At 36.4% G+C, this 16,938-nt stretch overlaps 1 protein-coding gene across 3 annotated transcripts in view; it reads left to right on the top strand.

The window, feature by feature from the left end:
• The window catches only part of SMYD3 (SET and MYND domain containing 3), a 684,892-nt gene that overhangs the window by 177,609 nt on the left and 490,345 nt on the right, over nt 1-16,938 (top strand). Inside the window, exons 3-5 of one of the 3 annotated variants that reach the window (XM_060644894.3) lie at nt 2,755-2,862; nt 4,381-4,438; nt 6,656-6,792. The exons of 1 other annotated variant lie outside the window; for it this stretch is intronic. In XM_060644894.3, the coding sequence (XP_060500877.2) occupies nt 2,755-2,862; nt 4,381-4,438; nt 6,656-6,792 (303 nt within the window). The remainder of the gene's footprint in view (nt 1-2,754; nt 2,863-4,380; nt 4,439-6,655; nt 6,793-16,938) is intronic. One more of the 3 variants, XM_060644895.3, reaches the window with a different exon arrangement.

The following is a 16,938-nucleotide window of genomic DNA, read 5'->3' on the forward strand; positions in this document are numbered from 1 at the left end:
GTAAGGGGGTTATGGATGATCTCTTATACTAGCAAGTATTGATTAAAATATGTTCTTAAGATCTTTTGGTCCAAATGGTCTCAGCTTTATTTTGGTAGGTGCAGTCCTTTGTCATCTGGACACTTGCTCGGGTTTTGAACAGGGCCAGAGTGCTTTCTCAGAGACCCATTGGCACTTGTGGTTCATTCCTGCCCACATGGCCAATGAAGGCATCTGTCAGCCTTCTCAGCTTTTAATACTGAATGAAAAGTCTTCCACCAAAGTCACGGTTCTCCCTTCAATCAGAAGTAAAAAATATCAGCACTCTAGTTTCCTGTCAGTGTGAATGATTATGAATTCAAAGATCACATGAAGGAAAGTATGTAATAGCTAATATATCACTAATTTAGTTTATCTGAGCCCATATATACCAACCTACCTTCCCAAAGGATAGCAGTAACAATCGTGAGAAACTTGTGTTAGCTAATTTATACGTTTCTTTAATGCAGAGCTTTTTAGCAAACTGAACTTCTCACAAACTAAATTACTTCAGATCTCTAAGTGGGGTATACATTATGTAGCATTTTTCAAACTTATTGGACAATGGAAGTATGTGTTTTTTAAAAATATTTACTTTTGCAAGACAGAGACAGAACGTGAGCAAGGGAGGGACAGAGAGAGAAGGAGACACAGAATCTGAAGCAGGCTCCAGGCTCTGAGCTGTCAGCACAGGGTCTGACACAGGGCTGGAACCCATGAACCATGAGATCATGACCTGAGCCACAGTCGGACACTTAATCAGCAGAGCCACCCAGGCGCCCCCGGAACCATGTTTTTTTTAAGTGATCTTACACATGTTGGTAAATTGCTAATTGCTAGTCTAAGACTAGCCCCTTAAACAAATAGAAACATTTTCTTTCCCTGAGTTATAGTTTAATAGTACGCCTTTTAGTGAGTAGGGACATTAGAAGTAGCTATATGAAGGCCATTAGAACTATAAACTGTTTTTGAAGACATTGTCCAGTACATTAATTAGCATTCTTGGGATAAATTCCTTCTGTGATTTGATAGTTGGTAAGGCTGTGTGTTTTTCTTTCCTGTCAGATGAGAGTTATATAAGCCATTATGCTTTTTTTTGCCTAGCCCAGATCAATTTAGTGCATGAACATGGGACTTACTTAGCTCTCCTGTTTGGCATACTAAGAATTTTTACTCCCCTTTTATGTTTACATAGCTTGGTAGTCAGATCCCAGCCTTACTTTATTAATCTTTAATAGAAGATAATATCTACCATTTGGATTTTTGTGAATATCACGTGAACTACCGTTTTTTAATTGCCCACCCATGTGTCTGACATACTGTAGGATGCTCAATAAATGCTAGAGGACTATTTTTTTTATAGATTTAACATTTTCTGTTTCTAATTTTATAAACTTATTTCATATACATCCTTACTTCGAAGCAACTCAGTCTTATTTAGAAATGAGTGAAGTATAAATACTAAAAAAAAAAGATTGCAAACATCACATTAAAAGCATTGCCATGGTGGATATAAAGAAATGAAGTGAGGCAACCATGGGTATAGTTGGTAAAAGAGGTGAGACACCCCTTGTAAACAATGTCTTCAAGATTAGAATTATGAGGAAATAGCACACGGGCCACAGTTTCATACAGCAACTCAGCAGGGACAGTGATTCTGAACAAAATGCTGGCTTCAACTTGAATCAAAGTCCGTTTTCAAAATAGCTGCTGCACTTTTGAAATTTTTGGTTGCACTGCATGTTTGTGCTGTGGATGGAAAAGGGAGTTCCTCCTGGAGGAATGTTAATAGGGCCAGAAGTTGGGAGGCACGTTTATAGTTTGTGAAGCAAGAATGCCTGTGAGCATCAGGCATTTCAGTGATGGAACTTCAGCCCTGTTGGAATAGAACATATTAGACGTTTGGTCGAACTGTCTCCCGCTCACAGGGGGATACTCTAACATTTCTGACCCTAAGACTCAGGGAGAGTCCATAATCTACAGTGTTGCAGGATTGGTGACTGGCTCACTTTTCAGTCTTTTCAGCCACGCCAGCACATGGCTAGGATCATCGGTTAAGCGACCAAGAAATTTATCATCCAGACCACACTTTTCAGAATGAAAAGAGGCACTATTAATTGTTAATGATTAAGCCAGGACCACAAAATAAATAAAACACAACGGTCCTGGGCAAGTGACATTTAGTCATTTTAGCTAATAACCCTTTTCTGTGTTGTCTTTAAATACGGAAGGTTTCATATTTATTGTATGTTAGCTCTCCTGATATTTGTGTACTCACTGTAGCAGCACAGAAACTCAGGAAGCTGTCTGCCCTCTTTTAATTTTCCTGAACCATGTGTTTATTTTCTAATTTGGTGAGATATTTTCTTTTTGTGTTCAAAATTACCATCTATTATTGAACTCTATTTAATCAGCTAAAAGACTATCTTATACATTATTAAGTAAGCCATAATGATTCTTTCTTTGGACTCCACCAGCCAGGTAATAACCATGGGGCATATTAAAGGACAGAGTGGGAGCATAAGCCTTGGTGTCCAGCCTGGTAATTGCATGCTTGGCAAAGACTGGATCCTGCATGATTAACAGTATTAGAATATTGCTTTCATTTTCTATTACGCAGTTCTATTTAGGCTGTTGAAATTGAATTAGTGTTGATGACTCTCAATGTTCAAAGCCATTGTAAATGAAAGTTACATTTCTCTGTCACATGTTCCCTCCCCACTCTTGTCTTGACAGAAAAAAGCTTGGCAAGACCACAAGCGGGAATGCAAATGTCTTAAAAGCTGCAAACCCAGGTATCCCCCGGATTCCGTTCGACTTCTTGGCAGAGTTGTTTTCAAACTTGTGAGTATAAAATTCGTGAAATATGCTAGGGGTTTAATTTAGCCAAAGCTCTTGAAGTTGCAGGTACTATTCATATTTAAGGCTGTCTTTAAACGCATATGAAGGGAGAAGGTAGATTACTCCAGGGAGTATTTTAAGACAGAAACTTGCTGTTTTCCTGTTAGTCAGCCTCAGTGGTGGTGAGGCAGCACCACCTTTGAGGGCCCTCTCTGTGTGTGACCTCCCGGGAATAGAAACACAAGGTCCTGTATCTAAGGCGTGAGATGCCAGTGATGTCTGTTATGTTCCCTTCATTACTTTTCGACTGTGAACTAATGCACTAACTTTTTGGTTGCTTCTTCAAGTGAGGCTTTAATTAGATGATAATTAATCTTACATGAAAGTGTGATTATCTTTTTTTTTTTTTTGATAGCCAGGTTTCACTGAAATTGTTTCTTCAGCCCTTTCCCCTACTTTACCAAAACACTCACTAGATTCTTTGAAATAAACCTCTGGCAATACCCTCCAGACCTTTTTTTGGCCAGAATTTCACATGAATATCTCTTTCTCAAATTATTTCAGTCTCCAGCTTTGTTCTGTCCTGTTGGTTATTGACTTTTATTGGGGGGAGGGCTATAAAATTTAATAGAGAGTTTTAAGAATGTAAAAGTATGATTACACACTTAAAACTAACAAGATGTTATGTGCCAGTAACATCTCAATTTCCAAAAAATGAATGTGGAATATGAAATGGGCATTGTCTTTGAACTGAGTATATGACATCTATCGTATAATTAACCACTATTTGCAAATGTATATATTGTGTTGAACTAAAAAATACAAATTTATTTCAAAGCGATAATAAATTCAGATCAACTTTGTTATTATGCATTTCTTTAATCTCTGTGATCATTATAATATTTGAGTCTGAATTTTTTTTTTACTTTATTAATATTGAAAAGATAGAGAACCAGGACCCACTGCATCAGAATCTAATAGAAAGCAATTATAGTAATAGCTACCTTCTGTTGAACACATCCTATTTCCAGGCCCTGTCCTAATTGCTTTACACGATAGACCTCATTTTTCCCCATAACAACCCAGAGAATCAGGTGCTATGATTACTATGTTTTAGATTAGGAAAGGTGAGATAGCTTGTTCAAAGTTTTACGGTTTGTAATAAATTATTATTTTATTCATCCATCTCTGCTTTTCTATAATCATTAGTAGCAGAATCCTTACAGTGATATAAATCTGTGGGTAGAGCTGGGGAAAAAGAAATAAAAGTATGAAATTTGTTGTAAAAGAGTTTTCCATTTGGAAATTAAACTAGTAGATTAAGTCACAACTTAGATTTTATTTTACAATTGTTACTGATTAAATAATTCAACTCTAAGAAAGTGATGAAGAGAAGGAATATATAGAAAGTTGTCTTTTTAAACGGACTTTTATTAAAATATCTAAAGATAGTCAAATATATTCATTTATATATTAGAGCACTTGAAATTGTTTTTGGTGTTTTCCCCCTTTGCTTCATAGATGGAAGAAACACCCTCTGAATCGGAGAAACTTTATTCATTTTATGATCTGGAGTCAAGTAAGTGGTTGTCTATATCACCATCAAAAGAATCCTATCATTTATTTGCTGACCCTGTGTGTTGCTTTCTTTTTAACATTGCTTTTCTTTCTCTTTATTATGTGAGGCAAATCTAATAACACTTTTCATATTTTTATCTACGACTGACTATTTATTTATTTATTCCAGGGTAGTTTTGGCGATTTAGGAGTTTGTAAAGAACCATAACCCACTCTTAGTTTCTTTTTGATGTCCAGGAAGAGTGATGTGAACAAGGGGGTTCCAGGGAATTTTTGGATTCACTGGTCCTTTAGATAATAAGGAAAGTAGAAGGTATGGCTGACTTGGGCTGTCTGACAGCATTGAGTGTTGTTTTTCTTTTGAACTACCACAGTGGTGGCCGTGCTGTTTGGGAACACTGAACGGCCTTCCAAATCAGAGTGTTCAGTAAATGTAGGGTTTATTTTTCCTTCTTATTGGCACAGACCCTCTTCAGTGAGGTTGTAAATGACTTCACCCCAAAGTAGCTAGACCTTGTAGGGTAAATTTTGCCACACAGTTTAGTATTTCTGGGTGGAGACCAGTAAGAAGATGATCTTGTATAGATTTATGGTTATGGGATCCTAAGTGCCAGTGATAATAAATTATTATTCAAGAAATCATGGGGTTAATTATTCCGTTGAACAAGTAATTTAAAGAGAATATGTAGACCTGACACGAGCAGGAGAATTATGCTATAGTTCAACTTGATGTATGTTTTCAAGTTTTAATAGAAAAGTAATTAGTCATTTTTTCGTGTTATATTATGACTAGGTAATTAACATCTCTTGCAGTGAGTTTTACTGTTAACATTAGCCCTGCTCAGTAGTGGTTTCACACGTGCTGCCTTAAGTACAGTGTTCTCAAATGTTATTAATTGTACACTCCTTAGTCTTAACACGTTTTTGTGGTACAGATTAAACTGAGTTTTCAAAGGGGTGATATTTGGATAACTACTCTTTGGAACCTTCTCCTTCTATTTGGGTTTTAGCAGCACCACATCTTTTTTTTTTTTTTTAATTAATTAATTAATTAATTATTTTTTAAATTTATATCCAAGTTAGTTAGCATATAGTGCAATTATGATTTCAGGAGTAGATTCCAGTGATTCATCCTCTTACGTATAACACCCAGTGCTCATCCCAACAAGTGCCCTGCTTAATGTCCCTCACCCATTTAGCCCAACCCCCACCCATAACCCCTCCAGAGCAACCGTCAGTTTGTTCTCTGTATTTAAGAGTCTCTTCTGTTTTGTCCCCCTCCTTGTTTTTATATTATTTTTGCTTCCCTTCCCTTATGTTCATCTGTTTTGTATCTTAAATTCCACACGTGAGTAACGTCATATGGTATTTGTCTTTTTCTGACTGACTTATTTTACTTAGCATGATACATTCTAGTTCCATCCACATTGTTGCAGATGGCAAGATTTCCTTCTTTTTGAATGCCAAGCAATACTCCATTGTGTGTATATGTGTATATATATATATATATATATATATATATACACATATACACACACACACATATATATATTATACACACACACCACATCTTCTTTATCCAGTCATCTGTTGATGGGCATTCGGGCTCTTTCCAGACTTTGGCTCTTGTGGACAGTGCTGTAAACAGCACCACATCTTGTTCATTCAGTGTAGAAATAACTTGAAGTTGGGGTTTCTTGGGTTGGTCCCTGTTTCCTTCTCAATGTGCTATGTGACACATTTCACCAAATGAACTTTAGCTGAACTTTTTACTTCTCATTTTTTTTCCCTGCCTTTGAGATACACTGTTTATCAGTTAGTTATGCTCTGGTTGTAAATTGTTTCATGGGAAAATCTGCTTAAATTCACTGACTTTAAGCATTTATGATGGCTTGAACACATGCACAGGATAATGTGGAGAATCTGTAACGCACATCTTTACCGATTCTGGTTGTAGTGGTTTTCATCTGTATGTGTATTTATTTTGTTTTGATAGGCATTTGATCCTATATTGTCGATGAAGTTTGGCAGAATTTAATTGATAATATATGTATCATAATTTGTAGTTGTCAACAAATAAAAAGAAACATATTTGCTCTCTGTCAGAATGAAATCTAGAGCAGGAAATATCTGGTTTAATAGCTAACATTGAACACCTGAAAGTTATCCATTAAAAATTCACTGTGTGATTGTGCTATTTATTTTCCCTTTAAAAAAGATATTAACAAACTGACCGAAGATAAGAAAGAGGGCCTCAGGCAACTTGTAATGACATTTCAACATTTCATGAGAGAAGAAATACAGGATGCTTCTCAGCTGCCACCTTCCTTTGACATTTTTGAAGCTTTTGCAAAAGTAAGTGTTAAGTGTTTGAAATCTTTGTTAATGCCATAAATCAACCCTTTACTTTTTCTTTTGTTGATCCTTGAAAATCCAGGATTTTCAAGCCTTAAATCACTCTCGCACCTTAATAAGTGGAGAATGAGAGAATGTATTGCTTCTGTTGAAAAGGGTATTACCTTTTCTGTCTCATCAGTACACTTATTAACGGCCGAGTACGTTCATTGTCTGCACTCTTGAAAGGGTTGCTTTCTTTTCTAAAAGAAAGCAGTATATTATTCCATTGTTTCTTACTAATGGATTCAAGTTTGCCAATTACATTCATTTGCTTTTGTGGTTGTTTCTGTGATAGATCTTGGTCTTTAAAGTGAAAAATTTATTGGAATCCATTTCTTGATTAAGTGAATTCTAAATAATATGAAAATATAACCATTTCTGACTTAAAAATAATTGTCTAAAAATCTGTTTAAGTGTTTTATGTCACTGAAATCCTAGACTAGGGATAGAAAATAGGTTTAATTCAATATTTTATCTGCGGTCTCTTGGTAGACACTATCTGACATGCTTTGTTTAGAATGATTCTGAGGGTTTGTTTGGGCTCAAGGAGAAAGAATGCGCTGACTGATCCTTGCTGTCTGTCCTCGGATCAGGACAAAGGACCAGATACATCCCCACTAATGCTGTGTGTTTGCTCTCCTTGCCTTCTCATAGTGTGTTTTTGGGTTTGCTTAAATATCGATCACATTTTGATAACAAGTAAAATTTTACATTCGAGGGTGATTTTGCCACTGATGTTACAATTTGTAAGTGCACATCTACTAACGTACTTATCCCATGAATATTTTTAAGGTGTGTTTTACAATCTGTCTATTTTCTAAGATTTTAAATGTGATTAATGTGATTGCTAGAGATTTATTCTTGTTTTCCCCAAATATATTTGTATTCTTTAGGGTATGTTTTTATGATTTTTCTGGTAATATCATCTTAGCATTAAATTTTCATTTGTCTTCAATTTAAAACTGATTTTAAAATATAATGGTTACTTATAACACATGTGAGAAGTTTCTCGTGTGTTTTTATTTCACATCCCTCTGAAAATTATAACCTTTAGGAGTACCATGTGTACAATGCACACAGGTGCTTAAACACTATACAAAGTAACACCTGAGAGATAAAAAAGTGCCTTATCATGACTATAACTTTATTCTTAGTGTAAAGTCTGTGGCTTTTCTGTGACAGTTTTTCTGTTATTAGAAAATGTTCAAGTGCTAGTTACTGGTGTTATTAGTCTTTATGAAAAACACTGAAAAGTCCTTTCTATTGCTCAGTGTAAAATGTGAATTACTATCTTATTTCTCTAATTTCTTTTAAAAAATTTAGTTTCATGTATCTTACAGTGAAACTCTTTCCATGCCATGTAGGGGGAAAGTTACGTCTCTGTGGATAAGCAGACAAAGTTTTAATAATATTCTCTCCTCCCCACGTGGTTGTATCTGACATTGCCACAAAAGTAGAACATGTGTTCACCTTTGAGCTTTTGAGGGGAACTGGACTCAGATGTGTGATTTCTGCCTTAAAATGTGGGTTAAAGCAGCATTAACCTAAGACCCCCTGTACCTCCTTTTAAAAGTTTTGTTGAGTTACTTTTCTGCTTACAAATATGTCCTTGAAAGGGGTCACTTTCCTCCTCCTCCTCATTTTCTCCCTACTTTCTTCTTTGTCATTGTTTTTATAGAGTAGTTTTATGTTAAGCTGATTGCGTCCTGCACACCTCAGGGATGAGCTGCTGAGCTCCTACCACTGCTAATGTGTGATGGTGCAGATCACAAGTGCGTTGGAAGTGGATGGAGAACATCGGGCAGACAGTTTTATCCCTGAAACTGCCCCTCCCTGTGTCCCTGGCATAGAATTCACCGAGGGAAGTGGGCCCCACAGGGCGTACTGCCCACCGCTGCTGCTTTCATACATATAGGCTGTCAAGAGCGGGTCCGCGCTGCCCTGCCTTCCTCAGCCTTTTGGATTCATGCTTTGAAGAAGGCTGGCGTCACCTGGCCTCAATAAACGAAGTCCTGTTTTATGTTTTACTTTTGGTCCCCTTCATTAACATTCATTCTGGTTTGTGCAGGCGTTGGCCATGCCGAGCTTATGTGTCAGCTCATCTCATGGTCACTTATGGCGTAAGCAACTCTGAGAGCTTTTCTAAATTTGTTTATATCTTCATTTTTTGGACTTTTTGATTATGGACTTTTCCAAACGTGCATGAAAGTAGAGACTGGTATAATGAACCCTCCTGTTTCCATCACCTGGTTTCAGTAATTTTCTTTCTTTTTTTTTTTTTTTTTTTGTTTCAGTAATTTTCACACTTGTTTTATATCTGATATTTTAATACTTAGATTTCAGACAAATGTTCTTTTTTCATTTATATTTCCAAATACTCCTTACAATTAGTCTTTTGTTATGAAGCCTCTCGGCTACTTGAGAAGTTAGTAAATTCAGTTATTAAATTAAGCAGACCCTTTTTTTCAGGCCTAGTATGTACAAAGCATTCTTGATACAAGTTATAGAAATATGTTGTTATAAGTCTGAAAATTATTTACTATGGCAAAAAAACCTTACCAAGTCAAAAGTCTTACTTGGGGATATGCGTATTAAACTTGCACTTGCCAGAAAATGAAAGGACTCAGTGGAGGATGAAAGGGTTCTTAATCCTGAGAGCATGTTTCATTCCCTGCTAGCCTTTTTTTCTTTTTCCTTTCCTCCTCCCCCTCCCCCTCCCCCTCCCCCTCCTCCTCCTCCTCCTTTTTTAGTTAACATAGTGTAATATTAGTTTCAGGTATACAATATAGTGGTTCAGCACTTCCATATGTTACTCTGGGCTCATCATGACAAGTGCAGTCCTTAATCCCCATCACCTGTTTCCCTCATCCCCCCACCACCTCCCTTCTGGTGACCATTGTGTGTTCTCTGTAGTTAAGAGTCTGTTTCTTGGTTTCTCTCTCTCTCTCTCTCTCTGTCTTTTTCCCTTTGCTCATTTATTTTTTTAAATTCCATGTATGAGTGAAATCATGGTATTTGTCTTTCTCTGACTCATTTCACTTCCCATAAATATTCTCTAGCTCCACCCATGTCATTGCAGATGGCAAGATTTCATTCTTTATGACTAATAATCCATTATATATATGTGTATATATATATATATATATATATGTATATGTATATATATATATGTACACACACACACGCACACACACACACATGCATGCATGCCAGATCTTCTTTATTCATCAGTTGATGGCCACTTGGGCTGTTTCCATAATTTGGCTGTTGTAGATAATGCTGCTATAAACAGGCTGGTGGCTTTTTCTAATAGAAGACCATGAGTAATTCCTTAAAAGTTGGCAGTTTATGTTTTGAACACTCTGGGATTTTCTGTTGAAAATAGTGTATGTATCTCCTGTTGAACTAGATTCTTAGCACGGAATGTGCTTCTGCTACTTAAGACTTGGTTTTACTTAGAACCTTCCATACCCTCCCTCCCCAACCCCTTCTTCCAAAGACATTATTGGATAGTCATTTTTGGTGGATCTTGTTTCCAAGTAGGCCTCTTTTTCCTCCACTTAGCACCAATATTAGTCTCCTGCTCCCCACTCGCACATAAACAAACAGACTTGTGGATAGCAATTACCAGTTGGGGTTTAGATTGTAGGAGTTTGCTTTATAAATATATCCTATCCACTTATTAATTTATTGCCTGGCTATAGAAAAGTAAATAGCATGAGGCATATGAAGGAGAAATTTTTCTAGGGGAGGGTATCCAGGAAGACTTCACATAGAAAGTGAAATTGATGGCATGGATTTCAGAAGAGAGGGTGGTATAGGGAAACAGTCATAGACAAATGGTCTGGAAATGCTGGTGGGGAGTGAAGGGTGCTGGCTCCTCTGACCCCCTGAACTGAGAAAAACACATTGAAGATTTGAAAGAGAAGATTTGAAAAGGTGGTTGTTCTCTGTGGAATATATGTTTCTGTTATATTTGGTGATACAATAAGAGTTTGAATAAAAGCTTCATGTTTAAAATGTTTGTTTTGCATTAGTTGGTAATAGAAAATTAGTGAAGGTAATAGCACCTCCAGACTTTCCACAGAAGGGGCTTCAGAGCGGTGATGTGGTTGGATGGAGGGTCTGGGGGAATTGGCCAGGAGCTCTATTTGCACAATAGTTTGCTTGGTCTTTTAAAAATTAGATTGTATGTAGGGTGTTTGGGCAGCTTAGTCGGTTAAGTGTTTGACTTCAGCTCAGGCCATCATCTCATGGTTCATGAGTTCAAGCTCTGCATTGGGCTCTGCACTGAGAGTGTGGAGCCTGCTTGGAATTCTCTCTCTCGGCCCCCCTACCCCAGCAAAAAAACCCTAGAAACTTAAATTAGATTGTATGTTACTGGGGGTGGGGGTGGTTGAAGGGCCTGACTGAATGGAAATGAAGGTGTCAAGTGTGAGGAAAGCGATGGGAACTGCTGAGAGTAATTGCGGTGGCCAAAGTGTGGGCTGCATTGGAGATACTTACAAATGAGCACACAGGAGAGGTGTGGTTATTTGTATGTTCATGAGAGGTGGAGGCTAGATTCACTCTGCCGACTCTTTGTCAGATTGTTGAGAGAAGATTTGTGTGTCTGTCTCCGCAGGCCCCTTCTCCTTCCCAGCCCACAATTTTTTTCTTCCCCTTCTACCTTCAAATAAAATTTCGGGTCAGGTTTCAAAATGGATTTATCTTAGCATGACCACTGCTGTGGTTCAATCTACTGTTTGAGTTCTAAATATTTGCTACAAATAGAGAAAAATGTTTATACTATAACTAATAAATAAAAACTTTAAGTGGTGAGACAACAGCAATTAAGAGAAGGACTAATTTAAATGGATGCCAAATAGTATGATGGTTAAGTTGCTTTCTTAGACGAGAAAATAAAATTCTCTTAAGCTTGATGTCCTCATCTTGTTAATGGGAATAATACTAACAATAACTTTCATTTGCTTTCACAGATGAAAGTGAGGATTAAATCAAAAGTACTTCATGTGTCTAACACATATTATAAATTTCTACTACTGCTGGCCCCACCTCCCAGCTTTATTTATATTCCAGTCTAAAAGTTCAGTGTTTTATGTCTCCCTGTGCTGTCATGTGGATTATCAAGAGTGTTGTGTGGCTCATTGTAAACCAGAGTTTCAGACCATGGCTTACAGTCGTGCCCAGCGCTGGTGTCTCTGGAGATGCTGAAAATTACCTATCTTGTTGAGAAGAAAGTTTGCGAACAGGAAATAGTACCTTTCCCCTAGTAATGGGCTTGGTTTCAGCCCGTAGTTATGGCAGACGAAAATCATTTACTGTTTCCTGCATTCATGACAACTCCGTGACTTGAGAGTAGTTCCTTGGGATGTCACACAGGAAACATAAAAGTAAGCTTTCCATGATGAATGAAATGTTTCCCACACATGCATTTTAAAAAGCTGAAATTAAAAGATTCATTAGTCATCATGTTATAATTCACTGAAATGGCATGGAATGAATACTATTTCTCTATTCCATCCCTAGAAATATATATTGATTATTATTGGTAATGGTTATTAATGCCTAAACTTAATGTCAGTAGAGATGGTTTTGAGTTTATTTTCTATGCAAAGAGTGTATATATATATATATATATATATATATAGAGAGAGAGAGAGAGAGAGAGAGATTTAGAATATATAGATATATATTCAGGATATAGATCTATATATAGATATATATCCTGAATATATATCTATATATAGATCTATATCCTGAATATATATCTATATATAGATCTATATCCTGAATATATATCTATATATATATTTAGAGATTATTGCATAGAGTTGTTTAAACATGTACTTAATTATTTTTTCTGGACTTACCGCTTCCTTCTCTAAAAATGCATTTGGTAGACCGATTAGAAATGTGATAAGATCTGAGTAATAAAATACAGAATGAACTAGTTGCTTGAAATGTCTCAAAAAAAACCTGTTAAATTGGAAATAACAATATTAGAAGTGTCCTTCCTGACCATAAAACATGTGTCATTATGTTTCCAGAGTTCTGCAAAGGACTCTTTAATTTTATAATATTGTACAACTGCCACAGAGTTTTTTTATTAGAAATTCCACATCTGTTTGAGAAGATGTTCTCTCCCTTTCCCTTTCAAACAAAGTAATAATTCTGGTAGCATGTTATTTTTATTCTTTCGGGTACATATGTGACCTCCACAGCTTGTCTTTCTAAACTCTAAATGTTAATGTTATTAGTTGCAGCTGGTTTTTCAGTATACACTGTGCTTGTACAGATTTGAAAATGAGTTTTGTGGAAGGGTTTTCTGTATTATGATACTTAAATTTTACGTTGATTTGCATTCTGTGCAGATTCTTTTTTACTGGGAGAGAATTCTTTTTTATTACAGAAACAGTGGGAAATTATTAAAACAAGAATCTTGCAAATTCATAATAGGAAAAGAATAGTGACTTAATATCTATCTATATATATTTTTAATGTTTATTTATTTTTGAGACAGAGACAGAGCGTGAGTCGGGGAGGGGCAGAGAGAGAGGGAGACACAGGATCCTGGGCAGGCTCCAGGCTCTGAGCCGTCAGCACAGAGCCCGATGCGGGGCTTGAACCCACAAACCGTGAGATCATGACCTGAGCTGAAGTCGGACACTCAACCGACTGAGCCACCCAGGTGCCCCGTGATTTAATATTTTTGATAGAGATACATTAGAAATAAGACACAAGACAATAGTAATGATATTATTATATTCGAGACTACATACTTGCATTTGGCTGGTGTGTGTCTTTAGACCAAGAGTATTACTATAATCTATGTGATATTTTGCCATAACCTCATGATTTTAGTAAAGTGTATAAAATCAGCAAGAAGGAAAAATTACCAAATAACTCTTTCATTGGTCCTTTTTGTTCGGAAGAGCAGTGTGCCTCAGTAGAAAGTAGGAACAAAGGTGTTCGTGATATATTCAGTTTTTAATTTTCAAGTTTCAGTTTTGTTAGACCTCTTATTCTAGAGGTACTGGTGCTATATCATTTCACCATTGCTGCAAGGCGGATTTGTGGAAAGAATATTGCTTCCATTGTTTTGAAAGGTCGGGAGTGTGTGTGTGTTTGCCACATGAGGGTTTCAAGTTCATCTAGGACCAAATTTTAGAGCCTTTTTGTTGATCAGCTCAGTTGGGTTTCCCTACTGTAGCATGCTATAAAGTAGTAAAGAAAGCAATCTTTTGAATTAATAAAGTGATGAATTATCTAATTACAAAGTTGATGTGAAATGGCAGTATGATAACTTTGACTGCATTACCAAATGATCCCAGTGACTGATCAGATGTGCCTGAGTTCCATTAAGGAAAAATATGCCATTAAATATTTAACACTGAAAGCGAGCAGATACACAGTATTGCTAACCTCTGATCACCAGGGTGCATGTATCTGTACATTTGGAGGTAGCTGCTACATGAGACATCGCTCTTGTCTGCTCAGCACAGCTGCTAGAAGACTTGGGTATCGGGATTATACCTCTCTTCTGGTTTTAAGTAAAGCAGGCAAACAGCCAAGTTGCTTAACTGCATGCAGATCCTGGCATTCTCATTATGAAATGCTGACGCACTTATGATTTATATGTTTTTTTCTTTATTACAATAAATGGAATCTCTGCATAGATTCAAAAGACCATTATTCTCAAAAATGTTCTTCCAAGTAAAGTGACATTTGTGGGACACTTGGGCTTTCAAAACAAAACAAGTTATTGTGTTTTTAATGTGTGTTTCATGTTCTTCATTTTTAGCCATTCAGTTAATATTTATCTTCATTTAACTGTAAATAACCTATGTTGAGTTGGTGTATGTTTATTATAAAGACCAGATGTTAGCTAACTTCTGAAGTTGGGAAGGATAATTAGTAAATTCTTAATCAGCATTTTTGTTCAAACCTGTGTTGGTCAAGGTTAATTGCTTATGTAAGGCTAATGCTGTAATTAAATCTACTGATGGATAAATGTGTTTGCCAAGCCTTGTTGCCTTATCTATTTGAGTGTATAACTTGCCATTAATTCAGATAGAGGCAATATTTTTTAAATGACAGTATGTCATTGTGAAATGGCAGAGGTTACATTCATTGTTTTGGCCATCCCTTTAGTAGCAGAAAGTGGAGTACTGTGTCTCTCTATTCAAGTGTGACATTTTTTAGAGTCAGGAATTTTATTTTGAATCCCTAGCAATCTTCATGGTATGCTAGGGCATGGTATTTAATTGATGACTGAATGAAGGACTGCATGAAAACCGTCCAGTGTTTGGATTTATGGAGTATATTTTGTTAAATATGTTTTATTTATTTATTTATTTATTTATTTATTTATTTATTTATTAAGTTTATTTATTTTGAGAGAGAGTGCATATACAAGTTGGGGAGGGGCAGAGAGAGAGAGAGAATCCCAAGCAGGCTCCATGCTTTCAGCACAGGGAGTGATGTGGGGCTCGAACTCATGAACCATGAGATCATGACTTGAGTTGAATTTCGGCCAACTCACCGACTGAACCACCCAGGCACCCCTAAATATATTTTAAAATTAATATGTTACTGCAAACATATAAGATCAGATAAAAAGAAGTCTTTACCGTGGTAAAATTCAAGAAGTTCAGTAAGTTAGTTGATAGGTCAGAATCGAAGAGGCTGCCATTATCTTCACTTGTTCAGGAAATGCCGAATCATGTTAGTGTTTTTAAAGTTCAGCTTTCCTTTTCTGTAAAAGCCTGCGTAGTCAGTGTGGCTTCATAGGCCAGAAGGCAAAAGTGCATTATTACCACGTCATGGCAATTTGTTGTGCTTGCTGAGAGCGTCACTGATGGTCTCTGTGGCAGCTCCTTAGCTCTGCTGTTACCACCTGACCGCCTCTCTGGGCGATGTGTAGTGAACAGGGTTGGATGTGTTCTAACAGAACTTTGTTTATGGACACTGAACATTGGTTTTCATAGATTTTTCACTTATCCCCAAATATTCTTCTTCTTATTTTTTTCCCAAACATTTAAAAATGTAAGAAAACACTCTAAGCTTGCAGGCTGTGCAGAAACAGGTGGTGGGCCAGATTCGTCCCATGGACCATTGTTTGCCAACTCTTGAATTATTCTTTGGAAACCAGAAGATTTTTTTTGCACACAGAAGGAAACAGAATATATGCTACCAGAAAATTCTCTAATTGAAAAGGATAGAAAATATTTTATCTGTTACCTTCTAATGAGCCATTAGTTCTACAGTTATACATTGCCAATCCCATTTGTAAGCACAGTATGTTTACAATAATTGAATTTTGAGTTTATTTTCTACTCCAATAAGATTTAATTCAATAACTTAAAAAAATAGTTGAATTCAGTAATATAGTAGGATAGATATAGTATAAGAAGAAATGAAATTGTTAAATAGGAAAAAGTGTGTACTGGGGTGCGTGGGTGGCCTGGTCGGTTAAGGGTCCAACTTCGGCTCAGATCATGATCTCATGGTTCCTGAGTTCAAGCCCCCACATCGGGCTCTGTGCTGTCAATGTAGAGGCCGCTGTGGATCTTCTGTCTCCCTCTCACTCTCTCAAAAATATATAAACATTTAAAAAAATGTGTACTTTATTAATTTCTCATATACGTACACCATCATTCTTAGTTTTTTGTTTTTTTAACTGCCAGTGTTATATTTTGTTATTTTGCCCTGAAATGAATTGTAAAGACAATTTTCTAGTAGAAATATTTTGACCAAATTACTCAAGTTCAGAAAATTTTTGTTTGCTTCTTTAGGTCTTTTTTTAGATTATGGATATTGCACTCAGACTTGACATACTGTGGTTTGACTATTTCTATTTGGAATGAGAAGGACCTCTCACGGGAGAAAAAAAACAAATATGTTTTAGTGTCCGGACATACTGTTAATAGTAATAACAGTCGTGATGAACTGATCTGTTATATTTCATAATCAGAAACAGGGTGATAGTTTAATGGCAGAAATTAGACATTACTATTTGATATGGAAAATAAGGCGACTTGGTATATTACAACGATGAACGAGTTTGGGGATGGCTTCCCTAAGCCAGATTAAAAAATGTGT

Source organism: Panthera onca, chromosome F1 (genome assembly GCF_046562875.1).
Source record: "Panthera onca isolate mPanOnc1 chromosome F1, mPanOnc1 haplotype 2, whole genome shotgun sequence".
NCBI classification, from domain to species: Eukaryota; Metazoa; Chordata; class Mammalia; order Carnivora; family Felidae; genus Panthera; species Panthera onca.